Source organism: Eulemur rufifrons, chromosome 4, assembly GCF_041146395.1.
Source record: "Eulemur rufifrons isolate Redbay chromosome 4, OSU_ERuf_1, whole genome shotgun sequence".
Classification (NCBI taxonomy): domain Eukaryota; kingdom Metazoa; phylum Chordata; class Mammalia; order Primates; family Lemuridae; genus Eulemur; species Eulemur rufifrons.
The window spans coordinates 53,721,446-53,745,684 of record NC_090986.1 but is presented as its reverse complement, the minus strand read 5'-3'; the positions used below and the strand labels follow the sequence as shown (position 1 = coordinate 53,745,684).

General features: G+C 33.9%; 1 protein-coding gene across 5 annotated transcripts in view; it reads right to left on the bottom strand.

The window, feature by feature from the left end:
- Window positions 1–24,239, bottom strand: part of DIAPH3 (diaphanous related formin 3) — a 464,837-nt gene that overhangs the window by 242,512 nt on the left and 198,086 nt on the right. For all 5 annotated transcript variants that reach the window (XM_069467186.1, XM_069467187.1, XM_069467188.1 and 2 more), the window contains 2 exons: window positions 9,246–9,341; window positions 3,269–3,363 (listed from right to left, as the gene is read on the bottom strand). In XM_069467186.1, the coding sequence (XP_069323287.1) occupies window positions 3,269–3,363; window positions 9,246–9,341 (191 nt within the window). The remainder of the gene's footprint in view (window positions 1–3,268; window positions 3,364–9,245; window positions 9,342–24,239) is intronic.

Genomic DNA, 24,239 nt, shown 5'->3' with positions numbered 1-24,239 from the left:
TAAGGAATCCCTTGGACAAAGTCTTTATGGATTCTCTGTATCAAAATATAATCAACTATAATAGTGTTATAAGAAGTTAGTGTATTGATATTAAAATTAAGAAAAAGAGAGTGGTTGGTGCTCAAAATTCCAAATTATAAAGTCAGTAAATTCTGTATAAGCACAAAGTCAAGTACAAATTATAAGTAAGCATACATCATGCTATATATTTTTCCTGGGAGGAAGTCCCCCATAAGTGTTAGTAGTTGAAAATATTGCTAGAGAATGTTATATATCAAAAGCAGTTAGATCAAATAACAAGTTATTGACTCACTGTGTACCTTTGGATAAAAAGCTGGTTGACTGGCCAAAAACAAAACAAAACAAAATAAAAAAGTAGCAATTTAAGATCATCCCTAGAAGAAGTATTCACTGTTAATACTACCAAACTAACTAAAAACAATAAAAGTATATGATTTTCCCACATAAATAGAAATTTCTCTTAGTGGAATTGCCTAAGACCAAAAGATAAGATTATTTTCTCTTAACCATTTTAGTTGACAGCTGGATTGTCTGAGTTATTTATAATATTATATTGGGCCTCTGAATTTCTTAAGCATCCTTTTAGATGACCAACAAATCCCCTTGAATATTTTTAGTTAATATATAACTAGATTTTAATCTTGCATCAGAAATTTAAAATTTTTTACTTTATTTTGTATTTTAATGTAGAAATACTATTAAGGTTGGTAAACGTGCAGACCCAACCTTCTTTCCCCTTACCCAAATCTCCTATACCCTTAACAAAGCTAAGCTCCTCTTAAGGTAAATTCTGCTGAGATCCACACATACCCAGCTTTTCTCTCAAAGCTCACAGTTTTATTACTGCCAGAACAACTGCCCTTCATGATGTTTCTCCTACAATTCCTCTGCCCTTTTCTATATACACACCTATTCAATCTTAAATACCTTACCTTCACACATACACACTCAGAGCTCACTCCCCCTACACGTTCTCTAGTTCTAAACCACTCTCAATAAAACTGTGCTTGTCTTGTATTATAATTACATACGTAATGGCATTTCCCTCACCAAACTATAAATTCCAAGAAGGTGAAGTCTACCTCTGATTGAGCCTTACAGAGTGCCCTGAACATGGCAGGTACGATAAAATGTTTGTAAAATGGAATAATTAATAAAAGACTGATGTGGCAAAGACAAATAGGTAAAAAATACAGAAAAATGGCACAAAATGATATACTGATGACTACTTGTTATATATGAATAAATAACTAGATCTGATAAAATAAAATTAACAACAGTGAACAAAGCCAACCAAAATAACGACTATAACAACATAATGTTCTGTTTCCAGAACAGTTGCCTTGTTCAGAATAGGAAGTTCTTCACATTGAAACTGGGAACATACTTTTAAAATTAAAAATAAGAGTTCAAATAGCAGGAAGTTCTTTTTTAATGAATATATGAAAACATACATATGTTCAAAATAAATTTTTAGATTTTAAATTCATAAGACTAGTTTAATATTTAGTTAAGTATGGTGGCAGAAAAATGGCAACTGCCATTTTTGGTATGCATGTCTAATCCCCAAAACTTGGAAAATATTAGGTTATGGAACAAAGGGAATTAAAGTTACAGATGAAATGAAGGCTGCTATCAGCTGACCTCAAATTAGCATGATTATCTTGGATTATTTGGGTATGCCAAATGTAATAAAAAATTCCTTAAAAGTAGAAGACAAGAACATAGAGTGAGGAGATGTGATAATGAAAGAAAGGAACAGAATGATGCAACACCACTGGCTTGGAAGAGAAAGGAAGAGGTTCACCAGCCATGGGATGTAGGCAGCCAAGAGAAGCTGGAAAAGACAATGAAATGGATTCCTCCCAGAGCCTACAGAAAGAACCCAGCCCTTTCTGCCAACATGTTGACTTTAGTACAGTATGTTCAATGCCACACTTTTATTCTACAGAAATGTAAGATAACTGAATCCACTAAGTTTGTGATGAAGGGTAATAGTAGTAACAGAAAATTGATACATTAAGAAATATATGAAGCTGAATGTACTTTGGACATGAATTTTAAAGAGCAAATCACCTTTTTTTTCCATACGTAGACAAGAAAATCCACGGAATCATCCAAACATTGATAATAAGCAAGCTAAAAGGTGCTTAGTAAATATTTAACAAATTCATCATAAGAAATACAAGCATGTAACAAGTAACAAAAATTTTCTTTAAGGAACTTGGAATCTACTTCCAGCAAGAAGTCACATGCACAATCAACAAGAATAAAAGTGAAAATCCAGTAAAGAGAAACTGCTAGAAAAAAAAAAATATGTTACAGAAGAGTTGTTCAATTAAGTAGTTTACGAGTATAAGAGACTCACAGCACAAATCACTAATAAAATTATATTACCACCACATTTAGAAAGGAAAGGAAAAACTTAGAACTTATAAAGATATCATTTATTAATGGATTAAAATGTCTAAAATAATTTTAATTGCTTGTTGCCACTAAGAAATAATATCTGATTTCTTTTAAGTGGCAAAAAATCATTTTTCTAAGTATATAGATTATCAGAACAAGAGATGATAAACTGCATATACTCTCTTGCTATATAATTTGTTTTGATTATAGAATTTTAAATTCTATCAAGATATACATTATTAATCTTTCTTGTGGAATTCAGCAAGTAACTTTGACACCATTAAAAATATGAAATTCATCAAAAATTATTATGGGTAAAAACTTTTTTAAAAATAGTCTACATTATGAATAAATCCAGAATACTATGTAAACAAACTCTAGTACTCATAGGAGCACAAATGATTCCAGTAAGGGTTGTTAATAAAGGTAAATCTAAATGAAAAGAAAACTCTCTCAATCTTCTGTACCAAACCATATAACTTTATAAGCCTAAGAAACATAAATTCTAAAGGGGCTGAAGAAACAAATTTAAATTAACACATTGCCAGTATAAACTGTAACAAAAACAAAAATGTAAAATTAAACAATTTGCTTTTCAGAAACAGTCACTTAAAATATTTGAAATATAATCATTTTAGTAGCATTATATATAGTTTCCAGCTAAGAGGAGATGCAGTTTTCTCTCCTGGCAATGCAGAAGTTATGCTAAAACTAATTATGCAGCAATGATTTTCCAGTTGAATGATTTGGGTTAAGAATTTTGCTTCACTTACAGATTTCTATTTAATGAGAAGCTTGCAACGAAATATTGGAATTTTAGCTGTGCCTGTTTGTTTACCTGAATCATAGACTCTGCCAACTGAGTTTCATCTACTTCCAATATCATCATTTTGATTTCCTCATATGGCACCCGAAAAGAGCTCAGGAAGATTGCTGAGAGAGAGGGAAAAAAAAAGGCTCATAATGTATAAGGTAAGAAAATGAACTTAAGATATAGTTCTATTTATAAGATCAAAAATAAATTCATAAAACAAGAGAATTTAAACATTTAACAATTACAGAGAAAACTTGCATTAGCATTTTATACTCTTCTACAGTCTTAATCTTATATTATTATGCTGGATCCAAGGTTGATTTTTAAATGCTTAGATATTTGTCTACTATAGGAATGAATGGTGCCAATTTTTATGTGATTAAAAAAACTGAAATAAGTTAGGAAAACTATAAAAACATGACATTGCTATGAAAAGAATGATGAAACCCCAGTATGTGCATGTAATCTTTGTCTAAACATATGTAAAATTAGCTCATATAATATCTTCCAGCCCTCCTAGTTTAAAAAAAAAATTTAAGAAAACTGCCAAGCAGTACATTAACACTTTCACAATAGCACTTCACTATTACGAAATACTGTAGACAAAATGATAGAGAAATAGCCTTTACAAGTAACTGGAGCTTAAAATATCCAATTAAAGAAAACAAATTTTCATGAAAAATTATTTAAATGAGTTAGATAGGATAATGTTATTACTGAGAATTCTAAACATTATCTACATTTTTGATACCTCAGATAATTGCTATTATTATAATATAATGATCTCAAAAGTTATTGAAGTCTCGAAAGATATTTTCACAACTTCAGACATAATGTTTTTGCTGGCTCTCCCCTTACTCTACCATTATATTTCTATGTTCAAGAAGACGTCACTTTACGAACATACTCAATACTTGCCAACCAATAGTGCATTACTTTGTTTTATTTATTGAAATCCTATGTTATTTGGCCCGTAGGTATTTCTATATAAAGATACTACATTTGGCTCTCTGTATCTGTGGGTTCTGCATCCTCAGATTCAACCAACCACAGAAAGATTTGATCCACAGTTGTTTAAATCCACACAATACACATAGAACCCACAGATAAGAAAGGTCAACTGTAAGAAACTTGGGCACCCACAGATTTTGGTGTCTGTGAGGGGTCCTGGAAACAAACCCCAGTGGATACTGAATGAAACACTGTTTTTCATAAATCTCAGGAAACACGATCTGCTTCTTTACTGGACTAAGGTTGTATTCCTATTCCTGTTTCTTGAAGATATTATGTATCACCTACAGATAGACAAGGGCACCATCTGTGTTCATTTTACCAGTTTCATTCACAATTGTCTAAACCCAAGCAGCCATAAATATTGGGTAATTAACCTAGAACTATGGATGTCCATAATCCTTCATATCCCAAGAACAAGATGAAATAAAATATTTAAATAATATAAGAATACATAAAGATTTATGGAATATCAAAGGATAACTCCACAGTCGACACTGGAAGACACAAAAATAAAATAATTGAAGATGGCAAAGTAAGACTCTCCAGTGATCGTCCTCCTCCCCTGCCCCATAGAAATATCAATTTGAACAACTATCCACTTGGAAAAATGTCTTCATGAGCGCTAAGGAAACCAGGTGAGAGAGCACAGTAATTGATTATAACATAATACTCAAGAATGATGCACTGATGATACCAAAAAACACACACACACACACCAAAACAGTTTTACGTTACCCACGTTACCCCCTCCCACAACCCGAGGCAGCACAGCATAAACAGAAATACTGTCCACTTGGGGAAAAGAGAGGAAAATGAGTGCAGAACATTTTCTTTGTCCCTAACAACAAAGCTGACATAGTAAAACTGTCATGGACCCGGACTCCACGTATCTGAGCCACTATATCCATGCAAATACCAGACAGGATCCCACGGGTGATATGAGAAAGACTTGAGTTCTGGTCTGCATTATTGTTACCTGACAGAAGCCACTGTGGGTTACAAACAAAACTCAGCAGTAGTCAGGCCACAGAGCCATGGGCTTTGGGTGCCATGCAATGCTGCACCAGTATTAGGGACCATAAAATTCCAGTCTGAGAGAGGAAAACTGGAAAGTTCATACTTGGAATTCTCCTAGACTCAGCCCATACACCTTTTCACTTGACTGATTATAATCTACTATGTTGCTGTAATAAACCATAATCAAAAGTAAAACAGCTTCAGCTAGTTCTATAAGTCCTTTTTACGAATTACCAAACCTGAGAATGATTTTGGGGACCCCTGAACTTGCGAATGGCATCAGACAGAAGTGAGGGTGGTATTGCAGATCCACTAACGTTACAGATTAAAAAACTGCATGATCTCACTTACACAATTATGTAAGTAGATAAAAAATTAGATGAATAAATTATATAACAAAAAACATAATAGCATATAATAAATACATGACAAACAGAAAGATACAATGCTGTAACACTAGGAGAATTTGCTTTGCATATAGAGATGACATCCTTTTACTTTCTCCTATATTTGTCATTTACTTACTACTTTCAGATATTATCCTATAATTAAAGTAGCACATACTATTAAACACATTTAGAATGGATCAAAGCAGGGGCTTTTTATAGTTTATGAATAAATTGTCTCTTGGAAAGTATTTGCTATAATTAGGGCAAAAAAATTACAAAACAGTTGAAAATGACCTGATGCCTAAGAGACAATTCAGAAGTATAGACTTTATTTTTTAAATACTTAAAAGTTACCAAGAATAAAATAAGGGGTACTCAGTTAAAGTCTCCAAAAGACCCATTAAAATGAATCTTTTTACTAACATACATCTTATCCTTCAAAAGGTGATTATATAGATCCCAATAGTAAGCTTTGAGTTCAGTTAACAAGTATAAAGTGTGCAGATTTTGGAACGAGTCATGCTTGTTTTCTGTGAGGAAATTTATAAATATTTAAAACTTTATGATAATTTGTAGATTCCATGTTTCCTTCCTTTAACAGCTCTAATAGCTAATGAAAACAAATCTGGCAAAACACATGAATCTTGCAAAACTCCTGAGCATTCTCTCGATCCTAGAATGCCTGTAATTCTACCTTTAATGATGGGCCCAGGGTCTGTGCCAAAACTTTCATGAACTCAAAATATAGGAAATGCATACCACCTTTAAATGAGTAAGAAAATAAATTAGTAACTTTTAGAATTCTATAGAATGTTTCCTGAAAATTCTATAGAATATTTCAGTTAAGAAAAATCTAAATCTAAGAAATTAGATTTCTTAGTACAGACCCACAATTTTTCTCTTCAGTAAACTTTAGAAGTGAATCTCAAATTTATTATAAGTATTCTACTACTGACCACTCTTTTACTTCAATTTATTTCATTCAAAAACAGTTCTCACTATCTAAAACTCTTCTCAGAATTCAGAATCTCTGAATTTCATAGACAAAAACCAGCTGTGAATCAAACTGTAATTACAGGAAAGATTACAGGCTACTAAGGCTTCTTACAGCTTAAATCATAATACTTGTTACAATCAGAGAAGGCAAGAATAATCCTAAAATGGATTACATCATAATATGACATGGCATAAATTGTTTGTCTTTTGATTTTATACTTTAAAGCATGTTTCTCAATTAAATGAATGGGATATATAACTTCTAGCTAAAAAAAAAAAAAAAAAAAGACAAACAAGAGCTTTCTCTATGATAATAATGAGATTTTGTTATCCGTAAACAGGAACAGACACACCTTATATCTAATGGCTATTTTCAAAACGAGCAACCTTATTCAAGTCACTCAACTGCTATACCCACCAGATTCTCTACCTATAATATCAATGTTAATACCTGCCTAGTGGGGTTGTAGTAAAAATTAAAGGGCCAAATCTCAAAGCAGCACCAAGAGGTAATCAGTATTTATTAGCTGTTTTAATTAAATTTGAAATCCTATTTAGCACATTTTTTTTTTTTTTTTTTTTTTTTTTTTTTGAGACAGAGTGTCGCTTTGTTGCCCAGGCTAGAGTGAGTGCCGTGGCGTCAGCCTAGCTCACAGCAACCTCAAACGCCTGGGCTTAAGCAATCCTACTGCCTCAGCCTCCTGAGTAGCTGGGACTACAGGCATGCGCCACCATGCCCGGCTAATTTTTTTTTTTTTTCTATATATATTTTAGCTGGCCAGATAATTTCTTTCTATTTTTAGTAGAGACGAGGTCTCGCTCATTGCTCAGGCTGGTCTCGAACTCCTGACCTTGAGCGATCCACCCGCCTCGGCCTCCCAGAGTGCTAGGATTACAGGCGTGAGCCACCGCGCCCGGCCAAGCACATATTTTGTAATATAAAAAAATAACCTTGTTCAACAAGTTAATTATTCAACTTTGAGAAGGATATTTAGGCTAACTTATCATGGCTGACCCATCCAGAAAGAATTCTATTCAACACAATAAAACCTCTTCAGGAACCATAACGAAGCTGTTTAGAGTCAAGACTAGCAATTTGTAATACAGGTCATGGAAATTTTTCAAAACAAAATCATCAATTTTAGATCACAGAGCACAGAACTTTTTGATATTATCTAAGTTAATAACACAGTGCTCTGAACTAAGACGATGTTCTTTTAAGGGGAAAAAAACTACCTGAAATTTATGTATCATGTAAAATCCCTCCAGATCTCAGTTGTCTAAGCACAAAAAATTTATTGCCAATTACGACCACATGTCCATAGCACATCACAAAGGCAAGGCTCTGTTAATTATGGGCCTTGTATCTGGATGACAGACAGCATTCTGACTGCCAGGGAAAAAAGACTATTGCTTCTCACACCACCAATTAAATGCTTCCACCTAAAAGTGACATCTCTTCTACTCACTTTTCCAATGGCCCAAACAAGTCACAGAAATGGTGATTCCTATCTTGAAAGGGTAGAAATATGCAATCAACTTGTGCCCAAAAATAGAGAATTGAATACGGGCCAATAGTATCAATGCCTCCACATTATCCCTGGGAATCCTGGCAGGCAGACATTGTAGAAAAGGGATGGTCCTCTGCCATAGTGAGTATGAAGGAAAGGAGGTTCCAAAACTTCCATAAAAGGAATTCCAATTCTACTTTCTGGACATATTACCTAAAACACAATTTCCTCTTTAATGAATAGCAAGGACCTTTACCCTCTCAATGGAGAATTGTTTTATTCTAACACTTGCTAAAAGCTCACTTGAAGCAAGTCATAATTGAGAGGCAGACTAAAAACCATGTTAATTCTTTGTCACTCTAAATTCTCCACATTATTTATATCTCTCTTTCACCATCAGAAAGTAATATATACAGATCATATTATCTCAGCTCTAAGCAGAACTATCTTTGATGCATTGAAGGGGCAGTTAGAAATGAGTTAGGAGCAAACTACTTGCCCTCTTCTCCCAGAGTAATTCAGCCAGGAAGATAATTCAATACAATTTAGCTCCTATAACCATATTTAAATCTAAATATTTCCATTCAGAATTTTTGAGTAAAGGTTTTGAACTGCTCAGATGGGATAACTGAGTTCATTTTACCCGTTATCCTTTTATTTCCATTAATATTCTAACCTCCTTCATGCGTGATCAAGTACCACAAATAATACAGAGTTAGAAAAGAAGTGATAAACTACCAATTTTTTTTAAAAAATATGATGTGATTACCTGAATTCCTTAAGTCTCTTTATACTTAAAAGAGGGACTTTAAAGGGTGGTTCTCTTTTCAGTTAAGGGAGATAGAATTTCATTCTAAATCTTTTTTTTATCTTTATTTTCTAATAAGCATTTAACTTTTGAAACATTTAATCCCATTTGCATAAAAGAGAGTTACCTCTGAATTTATCAGGCAAATAATAATAAAATTAAAATGATATAAAATGAAAAACAAGCCATAAACAAAATGAAATCATTTAAAGCTACCACCTTCAATGTCTTCTGATAATTTAATAGTATTGAAATGTGATACTTACAAAGGTTCTGGGCAATTTTAGAATCTAGAAATTTAAGTTCTTTAATTTTTTTCTTAATAGCTTTCTTCTCTTCAAAATCTTCCTCTTCCCTTCTTTCTATAAAACCAAGGATAGATCCACATTAGGGGTGGTAAGATATTCAAGTACAAAGTGAACTTCTACCATCAAAGATGCTAAAAAAGATATAAATCTTCTAAATCATGCAGTTATAAAAATAATAAAATAATAGATATCCCAAGACTTAAACTGCTTCAGATAGGCACTGCTGGCTTTTATGCTAGAAAATCTAATGGCTTTTATGCTGGAAAAAAGAGTAAATATTTGAAGGTCTAACAGAAAAAACAAAAATAAAACTTGTATACACTATGGAAACCAATACCATTGGATATAAGAATAAACACAGCTCATTTGAATAGTATACAGGACACAATTACAAAAATTAATATACTTGTACTTAGGATGGGTTAAGAAGTTACCTCTAAAGAGTGCTAACAAAAACATATGGTTGCTTTATGTTTGATATACCATACCATGTTTATTTAAAAATATAGCTCATACACTCACTACTAAATTGGAGCTAACCGATGAGCACTTATGTGCATAGAGAGAAGTAAAACTCAACAGAAATCAACCAGGTGGAGAGGGTAGAAAGGAAGGGAGAAAACCTACCTAACAAGTACAATGAACAATATCTGGGTGGTTGGTGGGCACTCTTACAACCATGACCCAAGCATTATAGAAGTGATTTATGTGACCAAAATTATTTATACCCCATAATACTTTGAAATAAAAAAAAAAGATAGAATTAAAATACTAGAAAAAAATATAGCTCATAGAAAACTGAGAGAATAAACTTTATTGATTTACACATGTTAACTATCCATGCATCCTTGAGATAAATTTCATTTCATCATGGTGTTTTGTCCTTTTGATGTGCTGTTGGATTCACTTTGCTAGTATTTTGTTGAGAATTTTTACATCTATGTTCATCAGGGATATTGGAGACTGTTTGTTACCGATTCAATCTTGTTACATTGGTCTGTGCAGATAGATTTTGTTATGTTGTGTTTCTATTTTCATTTGTTTCAAGAAACTTTTTGTTTTCCTTCTTAATTTCTTCATTGACCTATTGGTCATTTAGGTGCATGTTGTTTATTTTCCATGTATTGTTCAGATTCCATAGTTCCTAATGTTATTGATTACTAGTTTTATTCCATGTGGGCTTAGAAGACACTTGATATGAATTCAATCTTTTAAAATTTATGGGACTTGTTCTGTGGACTAACACAAGGTCTATCCTGGAGAACGTTTCATGTGCTGAAGAGAAGAATGCGTATGCTATAACTATTGAATGCAATGTTCTCTGTTAGGTCCGTTTGATCTACAGTGAAGTTTAAGTCCAATGTTTCTTTGATGATTTTCTATTTAAATGATGTGTTCAATGCTGAAAGTGAGATGCTTAAGTCCCCATTTATTATTGTATTGGGGCCTATCTATCTTTCTTAGCTCTATTAATACTGGCTTTATATATCTAGGTGCTCCAATGTTGGATGTATATATAATTGTTATATCCTCTTGCTGAATTGGTCCCTTTATCATTATATACTGACTTTCTTTGTTTCTTTTTATGTTTTTTACTTAAAGTTTACGTTGACTGATATGATTGTATAGCTATTCCTGCACACTATTGGTTTCCATTTGTGTAGACTATCTTTTTCCATCCCTTCACTTTCAGTCTATGTATGTCTTTAAAGGTGAAGTGAGTTTCCTGTATACAGCTATGGTAGGGTCATGTTTTGCTATTCATTCAGCAGACTATATCTTTTAATTGGGGAATTTAAACCATTTACATTCAAGATTATTATTGATGGATGAGCTCTTATTGTCGCTTTGTTGACTGTTATATGATTGTTTTGTATATCCTTTGTTCCTCTCTTTCTTTCTTATGCAGTTTGGTGGTTTTCTGTAGTGATGACATTTGATTATTTTTTCTTTCTCATTTGTGTAACTGCTTTATAGGGAGTTTTATACTTTTGTATGTTTTAACAATAGTAGATACATTTTGATGCTTCCAGATGTAGGACTCCCTTAAGCACTTGTTGTAGGATTGGTCTAGTGGTGAAGAATTCCCTCAGTTTTTGCTTGTCTGGGAAAGAATTTATTTCTCCATCATTTCTGAAGTATAGCTTTGCTGGGTATTATAGTCTTGGTTGACAGTTCTTTCAATACTTTGAATGTATCATCCCATTCTCTCCTGACCTATAAGGTTTCTACTGAGCAATCTGCAGCTAGTCTGATCAGGATTCCCTTATATATGACCAGATGCACTTATTTTGGCGTTTTTAGAATTTTGTCTTTGACTTTTGACAGTTTGAGCATAATGTGCCTCAAAGAAGACCTTTTTGGGTTGAATCTATCTGAAAATTTTTGGACTTCCTATGTCTGGATGTCTATTTCTCTCCTAAGACATGGTAAGTTTTCAGCTACAATTTCATTACATAGGTTTTCTATGCCTTTTCCCATCTACTCTACTTTCAGCACACCCAAAATACAGATATTTTTTCACTGAATGGTTTCCTATATGTCATGTAGGCTTTCTTCATTCTTTTTTTTTTTTTTTTTTTCTAACTGGGTTACTTCAAAATACCTATCTTCAAGTTCAACAATTCTTTCTTCTGCTTGACCTAGTCTATTGTTGAAGCTCTAAATTGTATTTTTTGTTTCATTGTATTCCTCAGTTCTCAAATTTCTGTTTGGTTCTTTTTTATGATATCTATCTCAGTTGAATTTCTCATTCAGATCATGATTTGTTTTCCTGATTTCTTTGTATTGTTTATCTGTGTTCTCTCGTATATCATTGACTTCCTTAAGATTATTATTTTGAATTCATTTTCATGAATCTTAGACTTCCTTTACTTTAGGATCTGTTATTGGAGAATTATTGTGTTCCTCTAGAGGTATCATATTTCCTTTCTTTTTCATGTTCTCATGTTTCTTGTGTCATTGTGTTGATATCAGCTTATCTGTTGTAAAAACTGCTTCTTCCAATTTTATGGAGTAGTTTTCATAAAACTTTTCCTGTTGATGTATCTATAACGCCAGTAGGGTAGGGTGTTTTGGCATTGGTTCTAGGTAGAAGCAGTAGTATAATCTCTATCTGATTTCTTGGGCCATAATCGTCAGCAGTATCTGAGAATACCTCAGTGGCTTAGGATGTATTTATTTTGGAGGCTGTGGGAAAATGTTAGAGAAGGGGATGTCAAGTGGGCCTGTCCTTGGGTCCCCAAGTGGCATATGCACGGATGCCAGTGGACCCTGGGCAGGCAGGCCAGTTTTCGGGTGCCCAGGCAGCATGTGCTGGCAACATCGATGGCAACAACAGCTCCCGGGCTGCACACAGACACTGGTATTAGTGGGCACCAGTGGTGGCAAGCCTGGGCAGGCCAATTCTCAAGCCTGGGTAGCATAAGAGGGCACTGGCAGTGGTAGCAGTGGGCCCCAGACAGGCTGGTCTTCAGGCCCCTAGGTGGCACATGAGGGCAGCAATGGTGGCAGCGGTGGGCCTCAGGCAGGCCAGCACTTGGGCCCCTGGATGCTGCATGTGGGCACTGGTGGTAGTGCCAGTAGGTCCCAGGCAGGCTAGTGCTTGGGCCTGTGGGTGGCACACACAGGCCCTGGGTAGGCCAGTCATTGGGTCCCCAGGCAGCGCACGCAGAATCCAGATTCCTAGGCAGCATATGTGGGCATATGGCAGCTGGGCGAAATTAGGATCTTAATAAAAAAGAACACTGTTGGACAAAATTAAGATCTTAATTAGAAAGAACAGTGGGGCAGAGTGTTTAGATAGCTATGTACAAATAAAACACTAATGCTGGGAGAAAAATAGCTCTAAAAAGCACACAGAATTGGTACCTGTTTGCAAGGTCTTCATATGTGTAAGATGGCTTATGATAATTACCTTTTTATATCAGAAAAATGTACAAGTTGAACATCCCTAATCCTAAATGCTCCAAAATCCAAAACTTTGAGCACCGTTAGGACATTCAAAGGTCATGCTCAAAGGAAATGTTCATTGGAGCATTCATTTCAGATTTCAAATTTTTGGATTAGGGATACTCAACTGGTAAGCATTATGCAAATAGTCCAAAATCCAAAAAAAAAAAAAAAAAAAATTCAAAATCTAAAATCCTTCAGGTCCCTAGCAATTCAGATAAGGATATCCAACCTGTATATTATAATTACGTGTTCTGGTACACAATGTGAGCTAAAGATTAAATTTTCCATTTTTCAAAACATTTCTTATTTCTGTATCATTTTATGAATAATCAGTCATGTTTCTCAAGTGATTTTAAATTATACTTTGACCTTAAAATTATTATCCAGATATATTAGGTCTGTTTTTCTAAGCTTCTAATTCTGTCCCATTGTTCTCTGTGCTACTCTTATGTTACTATCACTCTGTTTTAGGCACTATAGATGTATAATATAATGTTTAATTGGATGTTTAAATAATATTTCCTTTCTAAATTTTCTTTACTTTTCTCATTTATTTTTCTACATGAACTTTGGAGTAATCCAATAGGCCCAAAAATAAAATCCATTTGAATTGCAAGGAATTTGGAAATAGATTTGGGGAGATTTGACATTTTGACAATTTTCAAACTTCACAAGCATGAACATGACATGTATCTATTAATTATTCAATTTAACACACTATTCTTCAAACACAACCCATATATTTATTGTTACTGTTAGGTGTCCTAAGGACATCTAAATTACACTGGAAGATATTATGTAGAAACTTTAATTTCACATACATGTTTTATTAATATAATCAGCCACTTATTTTGTCTTTCATTCAAATAAGAATTATTTATTAAGCAATAACTAAAAAGGACTGTGTTATGATCACAGATATAATACTAGACAACACAGAGATATCACTAGCCTCACAGAATTTAATGTCCAGTAGAGGTGACTCTAAAATAAATGTCAGTTATACTACATAGATGTACTGGTGATGTTTTGGTAAGAACCAAGGAGAGTAAAGAAAAGCACCCTAACTCATACTTGTTAAAGATAGTCTTTATGGGATAAGTGATAGCTAAGCAAAAGTTTGAAAAGAAAAAGGAGTTAGTCAGGTGAGAAGGTGGAGGGTAGTGGCAAAAGACACAGATAATGGAATGATAGTGTTTGAAGATGTAAAGGTGCAAGAACCTGAAGAGAACAGAAAGAAGTGAGGATAATATTAATAAGAGCAGAGAATATTAAGTAGAAATAAATGACACCAGAAATGAATCAGGCACCAGATCATGCAAGACCTTTTAAGCCAGGTTAAAAAGTCTGGATTTTATTCTCAGACTAATAAGGAGCCACTGAAGATTTAAGTATGTGTGAGACATCAACAGAATGGCAATATAGGAAAACCTCAGCCTAAAAAGCAGGTGGACTGAAAGAGTAATAAAAATACTGATGGAAGGGCAAGAAAGAAAAACATTAACAGGAATTCAAATGACAGTAAACGGTACCCTGACCAAGAACAGTGGCAACAGGGATGGCAAGAATGGATGAGTTCCAAAAGTTGAATCTACAGTGGGACGTAGGCTAATTATTGATCCAGCCCATCTCTGTCTCTTGAATTCCAGACTTAAATATTCAACTGCTTACTCTCAACATCTCTACTTGGATATCTAATGGGCATCTCTACTTAATACGTCCAAAACCAAACTCTTGGCACACACAATAGCCACTTCGACAACTGTTCTTCGAACTGTTTTTCATATCTCAGAAAATGGGAATGCTTTTGTTATGATTATACAAGTCAAAAAACTTGAATTTTGCTACTATTTCCTTTACAACCACATATAATCCATCAGTGAATCTGGTTGATTCCAAGTCCAAAATAGTCACTAAAATAATCATTCCTCAGCACTCCCTAGTTAATATTTTTCTCATTCCTTCTGCTTTTTACTTTTTTTCTCTCACCCAGATCACAACTGTTGTCTAGTCTCTCCACTTACAGGCTTAACCACAATGCAACAGAAAAATCCTATGAAAACTTATTAGCAAAGCCTTCTCTTACTGCCTCATATAGAAAGCAAACCCCTCACTCAGTATTCTCTATCCCCATTGCTGAGCCATTTTTCTCCTCCAAAGCACTTAAGTGTTCCTTACATATCATAAATTTGATGTTGTCCCTCTTCCTCCATTAGAAAACATGACCTTTAGAGGCAGAAACTTTCATCACCACTATATTCTTAGCACAAGAACAAGGCCTGGAACACAGCAGGTGCTCAATAAATACCTTTTTGATAGACGTATATACTGGCACTTGTGTGTACGTATGTATGCATCTACAGAGTAAAGGAGAAATCGGAGGATACTCAGGCTTAAGCAACCAGGTAGATGATGATGGTGCTATTTATTTAATTCAGCAACAAATGAGGTTTGGACTATTCCAGATTCAAACATGTTTGGTCATGTATAAGAGGCACCTGGACATATAGATGTGGAGAATAGAAATCTGGAATGGAGATACAGTTATCAGTTATGATGTTAGTCCATTGACTGTCATAGGTTTTCTAGGTACCACATAGGACACTTTCTTCTCCTTATTTCCAGTATCTAAACCTTCTTCTGGTCTTTTTTTTGGTTAAAATTTTCAGATAAAGGACAAGAAAAATGTTACTGGGGCTCTCTTCCTTAACCTGCTCAAATGGCAATCCTCTACTTTTTAGAAAATGTATACATTTTATTTTCTTATCTGGATTCCCAAGAGAAAGGCAGACTGTAATTTTTTTAAAAATCAGTTTATTTTTCTCACCATCATCTGTATCCTTTCACATTCTGAAACATTTTCTAGTCCACCTAAAGAAAAAGGTGAAGACACACTAACCTTAATTTCAAATAACATTTACTGAACACCTACCAGGCATTGCATTGAATACTGTGTTTCAGTTTCATATATAATTCTCACTATAGTGATCCTAATACTACTATCATTGTCATCATCATCACAATGAGAAAAACAATGCATACGATAATTTTAAGCAACAAATCTGATGAAAGAATGAAAATCACCTGACTCTGACTCCAATATTCTTTACACTAGTTATGAAGTATGTTAGGTGTCACAGTTTAAAAAAAAAAAAAAATTTACAAGCAACTTGACTACTGCAACCTTCAAATAAGATATTGATGCAATTTTAACCAATGTTTCCTGTTTTGTAAAAATGACAAATTAGATTCACTGAATTTAACGTATCAGCATACTCACAGTGCTGAGTATATAACCAATAAAGTTATGCTTTTCTCCCATCTTCTCTTGTACCATATAGTCAAAAGATTGTTAGGAAAAGATGGAACTTAGAATATAGACAAAGGGAGAGGAAGAAGCAGAGTTTTCTAAGGGAGGAAAGAAAGAAAAAAAATCAAGGGGGAAATATGCTTATGTTGATATGAAATCAGATAATGAGTCTATTTTACAAATAGACTGATTTGGAAAAATCCTGCATATTGAGAAATAACACAAAGGAGTTTTTTTTTTAATGTAGTATGAATGGGCTTCCTCAAATCAGTGGAAAACCAGTCAAAATATTTTACGCGAAGGTCCTACTGATAAAGCAGCATCTAAACATTATCAACAGTAAGAAGGATGCATTAAAGAAAAACAAAAATAAAGGAGGACATTTAGTGAGAATGAACTTTTTTATACAAAATACAATTGCAGTTACCCATTCTGAAATACTAGCATGCCAGGAGCATGGGCAGAGTCCTCCTGCAGGGAATTCAGGCTTGGAATCGTGACAGCAGGTTCTGCACAAAGACCCTACCACAAACCAGCCCATGAACCTCACTATGGCTTAGAGTATTCATCTATGACATAGGGACATCTATGACAAAGAGTGGTGAAAATGAAATGAGATAATTATTACCTTCACATAACCCTCCCCTCACAGTTACAGAGAAGGAAAGGACAGAATCAGAGTGCATAAGCACAACTTAGCATCTGAGAGCAGAGCATGCTTTAGACTCCAGTCCATCTACTGGTAGAGCTGCACATCTAAAGCCTGTACAAAATACACTTTCACTGAAAACTAGATTTTCTCAAGTATAACATGAAACTGAATCATAAAGCTGGATTATTAGTGCCATCTATACTTGTGATCTAGCTTTTTTGCCATTAGAGGTCTGTGTTTAATCTTACTTCCTAGAGATGCTGTGTAAGGCTCCATTTTTCCAAGAGAAGATTAATACTGTTCAAAAACTGTTCCGATCACTAACACAGCGTATGCTGCATTTTATGTCAGAATGAAGTCAAAGATGACAAAACTTTCTATGTTGCCAAGAGCCAAGAACTGAAAAAGTCTTTTTTAATTACATTTTCACTTTATTCTTTTTCTATTTTCAAAGTTTCAAAAATAGCAGCAAAATTACATTAAAAAGTCTTCTTTCAAAATCTTTTCTTTCATATTAAGTTTTCCATTAAAAAACCATAGTTCCATGGTACATGGTTATACATCTTATTCCAGTTCATTTTCCATTATGTACTAATCAGATTGATTAAAAATGTGACCTCTTATAGGAGTAAGATTTCATATAAATTTTATCATACATTATTTTACCATTGCAAATTTAAAAAACCTAGAATATGCAGTTCTAAATGTGTAAGTAGTTAGTAGATGCACAAAATGTAATAAAAAATTTTTCTCTTTCATAATTATTTTAAATCAATAAGTGCTACTAATAATTGTTTATTATATTTCTGTTGGTATTCCCTGGTTAAATCCATCTTATGACAATGTGTCAAAAATATTAAATATTTTAATTTTTTCCTGCTATTCATTTAGCACGAATGTTATTAAATTTTATGTGTTAATGTTTACAATAAATTACCTATTGCTAATTAGATTGTAATTACACTAGCCTTGAGAGGATGAAAAGTATATCTGATTAAATAAGCAAGCATTCTTCTCTATGACACCAAGAGAAGCCAATAAATTCAACTCAACTACAGAAATAAAGTAACCATAAATAATTTATTTAGGAATGAAAAATATGAGACCCTAACAGTCTTCAAATGAAGTGAAAAGTAGAGACAGGGAGACATCTATAAACTATTTGCCTAATTGCTATTGTTTTTTTTTCCTTTGGTTTCTAACTGCTGAGATTCTAAGAGGCTAATAAAGAGTATCAAAATTTAAAGGATCCCAATTTAGAGGTATAATAGGCCTTGAATATGGAGTTCAACCTCCCCATTCTATATATGAGGAAACCTGAGAACGTAAGTTACTTGATGAAGGTCACACAAAGCTTGGCTATGACCAGATCTGAGACCAGGCACTGACCCCCGACAACAGGTCTAGAACAGCCCCTGAGACAGGAAATCTGTATCAGTAGTCTGCACCTAAGCACATTAGAGAAAGATAGCTCCTCAAGCTTTGCAATTTACATTTGATCCAAATCTTCCCTTGCTATAAATGTTCACCAGGACAGTTAGTTGAAAGGTGAATAGGCCTAGAGAAGAGAGGAGAAATGCTTGGTCTCCTGAACACAATAAGCAAGATTCAGAGGATACAGTTGACCTTTGATCAACATGTGTATAACTGCACAGATCCACTTATACACAGATTTTTTTTTTTTTTTTCAACAAATACAGTCAGCCCTCCCATATCTGCTGCTTCTGAGTCTGCAACCAAACACAGGTTCAAAATACAGTATTCTTAGGAGGCAAACCCTGCAGATATGGAGGGCCAACCATGTGTTCCAGAGGGCTGACTTCTGGACTATAGTATGCCCAGATTTTGGTATCCACAGGGGTCCTAGAACCAATTCCCTGCAGACAAGGAGAAATAATGATAGTTCCAAAGGGAAAGTCAAGAATTCACCCATCACTACCTCTCAAATGGTGGATAGCTTTGGATAGGGTTCAGTTACTCAGCTACACAGAATGAACAGAATGCACCTGAGAGTCTTAAAGGTCAGCATTTGCGAACAGGTGAATAATTGAGAAAGAAAATTAGATTTCTGAGAGTTAACACAATTGGTGGTTGTGATAAGACAATATGGGTTCAAAGAAGATTTAGGTAGAAGGTATGGAATGCATAGGAAAAAAGGGTGAAAAACTTAGAATTTTTTCAAGTTGTCAATATACCTTTGGCAAAATATCCAAGCAAATGCTTTGGTATTGAAAACCATAATTGTATAAATCTCTTTAGTCATATCTGATATGTCAAACCCAGTTTTAATATTTCTAGGCACATAAATAAATGGCTATGTACCTAACAACATAGAAAATCAGGGAAGAAATAGACTATTTTCCTATTCAAATATTAATATATGACTGCCATAACTAATCAGAGTATTTTACTAGCAAAAAGAAGTCTGTTTGACAATTCAAGGCTAAGAATTATATAACATATAGGAAGAGTAGCTGAAGCACTAAATAAAATTTTGTGGAACAGATTATTTCAACTGCAGCAATCATCAAAAGTGTAGCAGATAAATGCATATTTCTCCTTATGTGACATTCTATTTTAGTAGACAATGTCACAAAACAAATAAGTCTTGAAGGTCTTTTCTCTATAACTCAAGTCCTACATAGACAGAAACAAGGATTTCACTATTTAATAAATTCTTAATTAGGGTTGTTTCTAGATATTTTTTACCATTATAATATGTACAAAAAATTATTAAAGTATTGGATATATATTCTATAAAAAACTAAAAAATATATACCTCAAAATGATAATTTTTTACAAAGTTGACCTAAAGAATGTTTCCCCATCTCTTTATTCCTATATGAAATAACAAGTCAATCAAAATATTTTATAAAAACTGCTTAATCTCCAACAAACTTCTCAGTTACAGAAATTAGCAACTTTGCTCATCTCAAACATATTACCCCTACAAACTAAAAAGAACCACTTTCTTGATGTCCCTTGTGTGTAATCACCCCCTCATAACCAAAGATTTAAATAGCATAAAAACAAGACTTTAAATCAAATAAAATGTTAACACCTTTCAAATTCACACATTAAACAACTTTTAAACTTACAAGCTGTGCACTGAGGAAAATAACCCAGAGAAAGTTAAGCCTATTTATCATATAGTAATTGTGTCATAAATTAAATGTGTTAATTGTGTTAGTTACAAATTGAGATTAGGTTTGATCAAATGGATCTTAAGTCTGAGGGAGGAAAGTAAAAGGTATCAGGAAAGAGAGTTAAAAATTCTGCTGAAAAAAAAAAACTGAATCCTGTTCTCAAATGATCTTTCTTGGTTCATAACTTTTCATAAAAAAAAAAAAAATCCCTAAATTTTTTATTATGTATCCTCAAAATCTCCCCACCATAAGGAATCTTTCTCATATCTGTCCCCTGTGAATTTTTCCTGAATGTTGGTGTTTCCCAGTCATGGAATAATGCATGTATTAATAACACATAATTTTTCTACTATTGTTTTTGCCAGTACAGCTTTCTCCCAGATATTCTCTAATATCAGAAAGTAGAAATAGCTCTGCTAAAACAAATTACAAAGCAGATTCTGAGAGTAAATGCATGAAGAAATACATACACAGGAAAATATACCGAAAGAGGAAAAAAACCTATTATAACAAGAATGAGAACTCAGTGAACATTCCTAATTTAAAAGCAGGATTAAATGCAAATGAGGGCACAGGTAATTCAGGATATCTACCATGCTGTAGAAAGAAAATAGTTAACAAGCCAATTTATTAGTATTTATAGACAAAGTGCTAAGCAACTTGAGACTAGAATTGTAACAATAAATTACATTAATCAACAGATAAAAAGCAATACCATATTAAATGGTGAGTAGATCATCCCTAGTATATCAAGAGAGAGGGGAAAACATAACACATAGCTTCATCAAAGTGATCACGGTGATTATCCAAAACTTGATAGAAAAAAATGTGATCAGACACACAAATGATCATTTTTTCAAAATACTGGAAAAGATTTCACTGATAATAAAATGGTCAGGCTTACGAAGAAGAATTTTACAATTAACTTACTTCTATTCGATGACAGCATTCTTGTGATTTTTTTGGATCTTGTATTTGTACAAAAACCTAATAAGGGTGTAGACTGTCAACACAAATTTCACATTAATATTTTAATATTACAAAATTGAAGCTGTCGCTCTACCCCTGCCATAAAAACAAGGTGGAGATTTGTCTCCACCTGTGGGTTTAACACTGCCCTAGGAAAGGAGTATAAATATCATTTCTGATCAGTAAGTGGTTTATTGCATGGAGCATGTGGGGGGGGGGGGTTGGGAAAACGAAGGAAGAGGGAGAGAAAATACTTAGGTATTTGTTCAGTTGAATTCAACCTTTATCATCCAGGCTTTCTGGTAAGCTTTCTTGTCTCTGATAGTTCAGTTAGGAATTCAAGTCATCTCCCCAGTTTCTCAGTTATTGAATCTTCATTCCTCCATGTTCTAGGATGGTTCCACATAGCATTCCAGATCATTCTGGTCTCCAATTAGGATACCTAATTGGAGCTCCATTTTTGCCTAATCTGTTTTCTAGAATCAACGATTCTGTGCTAATCTCTGTCTCCATAATCACCTGAACTTGGACCTTTTTTAAATTAATCTGGCTTTCTGAAACTTGTATATCTATGTTATCTTACCTTCTAGCTACATCTCATGCTGCACAGATCCTACATAGCCATATAAAGTGCCTGGCTCACGAACTAACTTCTTTTCCACCGCACCATCTAACTGCAACCCAAATGTTCCACATAGGCCTCCTCACTATCAGCAAGTGGGTTAAAGGAAAATTATCAGGATTCATGTTACACTGTAATCAGGAAAGGATGCTTTAAGAAATTATCTTTATATGGATAAGTAGAAAATGGGAGTTAGTGTTTAATGGGTACAGAGTATCAACTGGGGAAGATGAAAAAGTTCTAGCAATGGATAGTGGTGATGGCTGCACAACAATATTCATGTACTTAATGACATAAACTGTACACTTAAAGATGGTTCAAATGGTAAAATTTTATGTTAGGTATATTTAACCAGGATTTTTTAAAAAGTAGAAGAAAACTTTATAAGGCTTGATTTCAAATCACTCTCTTTATTAATAATGTTAATTTGACCTCTTGATTTGAAAACGTATGGAAGAATGAGAATATTCAATAGTTTTCTTTTTACAATGAAGAACAAAAATCTAAGTGACTGCAAAATTATTAAAACATTAACCAAACTAGGATCATACAAAATGCATATGTACTTTCCCAAGACCTGTTCAAAGGCGGAGTTGGTGCTTATTCACTGCACAATATACCTCAAACATCTGTATCAGTTTGATTGCTTAAATGATGGCATAGATAATGCTGCTACAAAAGAATCCTTCTTCCCCTACCTCTCACCTTGGATTACCTCTCCAAGTTGTACCAAAAATTTAATTCTTGGGCAATTTAGTGTTTAGAGAACCTAATCACATTTCTGTTTTCTTAAATACTCATCTCTCAGATTTCTAAGAATATGGTAGGTCATATCAACTAATGTATCATTAAAGATGTATAGTGAGGAAGCAAGGGTAGACTTTTAAATGAAATGAAAATCTTCCACTTTTTCTACACTGAAACTGAGCCTCTCCAGTAACAAGTTCTTTTCCTCATATAGACAGCTGGTACATGGATAAAGTGCAGACTTAGATTCTAGAAAAGGAATCTAAGATAGCCTTAGGCCTCAGCCTCAAACCATTTACCTGAGACTAGAGACCTGAGAGATCTATTTGGCATATTCAGACAAAAGTCAAGTTAACAATAAAATGGTCCTTTATCTCTCTTTGTTGTGGATCTCTGTGTCTCACCAAGGAATCTCACAGGCAAAATGGAGGCTAAGCCAAGTCAGGATTTAGAAATCCCAGGATGGTTTATAATACCCTAAGCCCTAACAAAAATTCCTAAGAAGTAAGATAAGCAATACTTCCATCTCCTTCCCAATGTCCATATTTAAAGTTACAGTCCATTTATAAAATCATAATTTCCCAATGTCTTCCAGCCTGCCTCCCCCCCAAAATCTTACCTTCTGCATACCAACCAAATTTGCTATTAAAAAGAAAAAATAAAGTATTTAACAGAATTGTGCTGTGAAAGGGGAAGGAAGAAAACCTTTCATTAATGGGAATGCAGTGGCCTAAATCTTATTAGAAAATCTCACTTTAAACTCAATTACTTCACAATTATGTTGGGCCACCTGACACTTGGGCAGAAAAGAATTAACATCTTAGTGGAGAAGAATCTTTACAGGAACTGAAATATCCCGTACTGTAAACTCCCCAACCTAACTAATTAAAAACTCTCTCTAGTTTAAATGTTACATGAAAATGTCAGACAGTAAAAGTTAATGTTCAAAAGACATATACCAACAAGCAAATGCAGAGGAGGAAATAAAATTCTAAACAGAACAACACCTTTGACATCTAAGAATATCTATTAGTTAGGACTCTCTGGCTCATGTTAAAATTTCTAAATCCCTAAAATGCTTTAATAAATCATATTCATATTCTTTAGACTATTTCACTTCATGTTGGAAACATCAAATCCATAGTTCTTGTGATTACTTGAATTTCTGAAAGCTTCAAATCCTTTTTTCCCCAATTAAAACGGACAGTGAAAAATCATCTAAAAAAAAAAAAAAAAACTCATTTTACAATAAGAAAACTAACTCAGAGGGAGGCTACAGGTCTGGCAAATGAACATAAAGACTCTGGCCTCCCATTATTGTGCTTATTCCATCCTGGCCATCCAGAGCCTGTCTAGCCCATCAGTGGAAACTGCAAATGTGATGACATAAGAACCGAATAGAATTAAAGGGAGAATGACTAAGTAAGAGTCATTCTACCCTGTAGAGAAATTGGAGCCAGATAATAGTTGGAGATGATAAATGGAGATTAATTTTTTTCTTTCTTGAAATTTTTCCCATAGCCTTACCATTTCAGGATCAATGGCATTTATT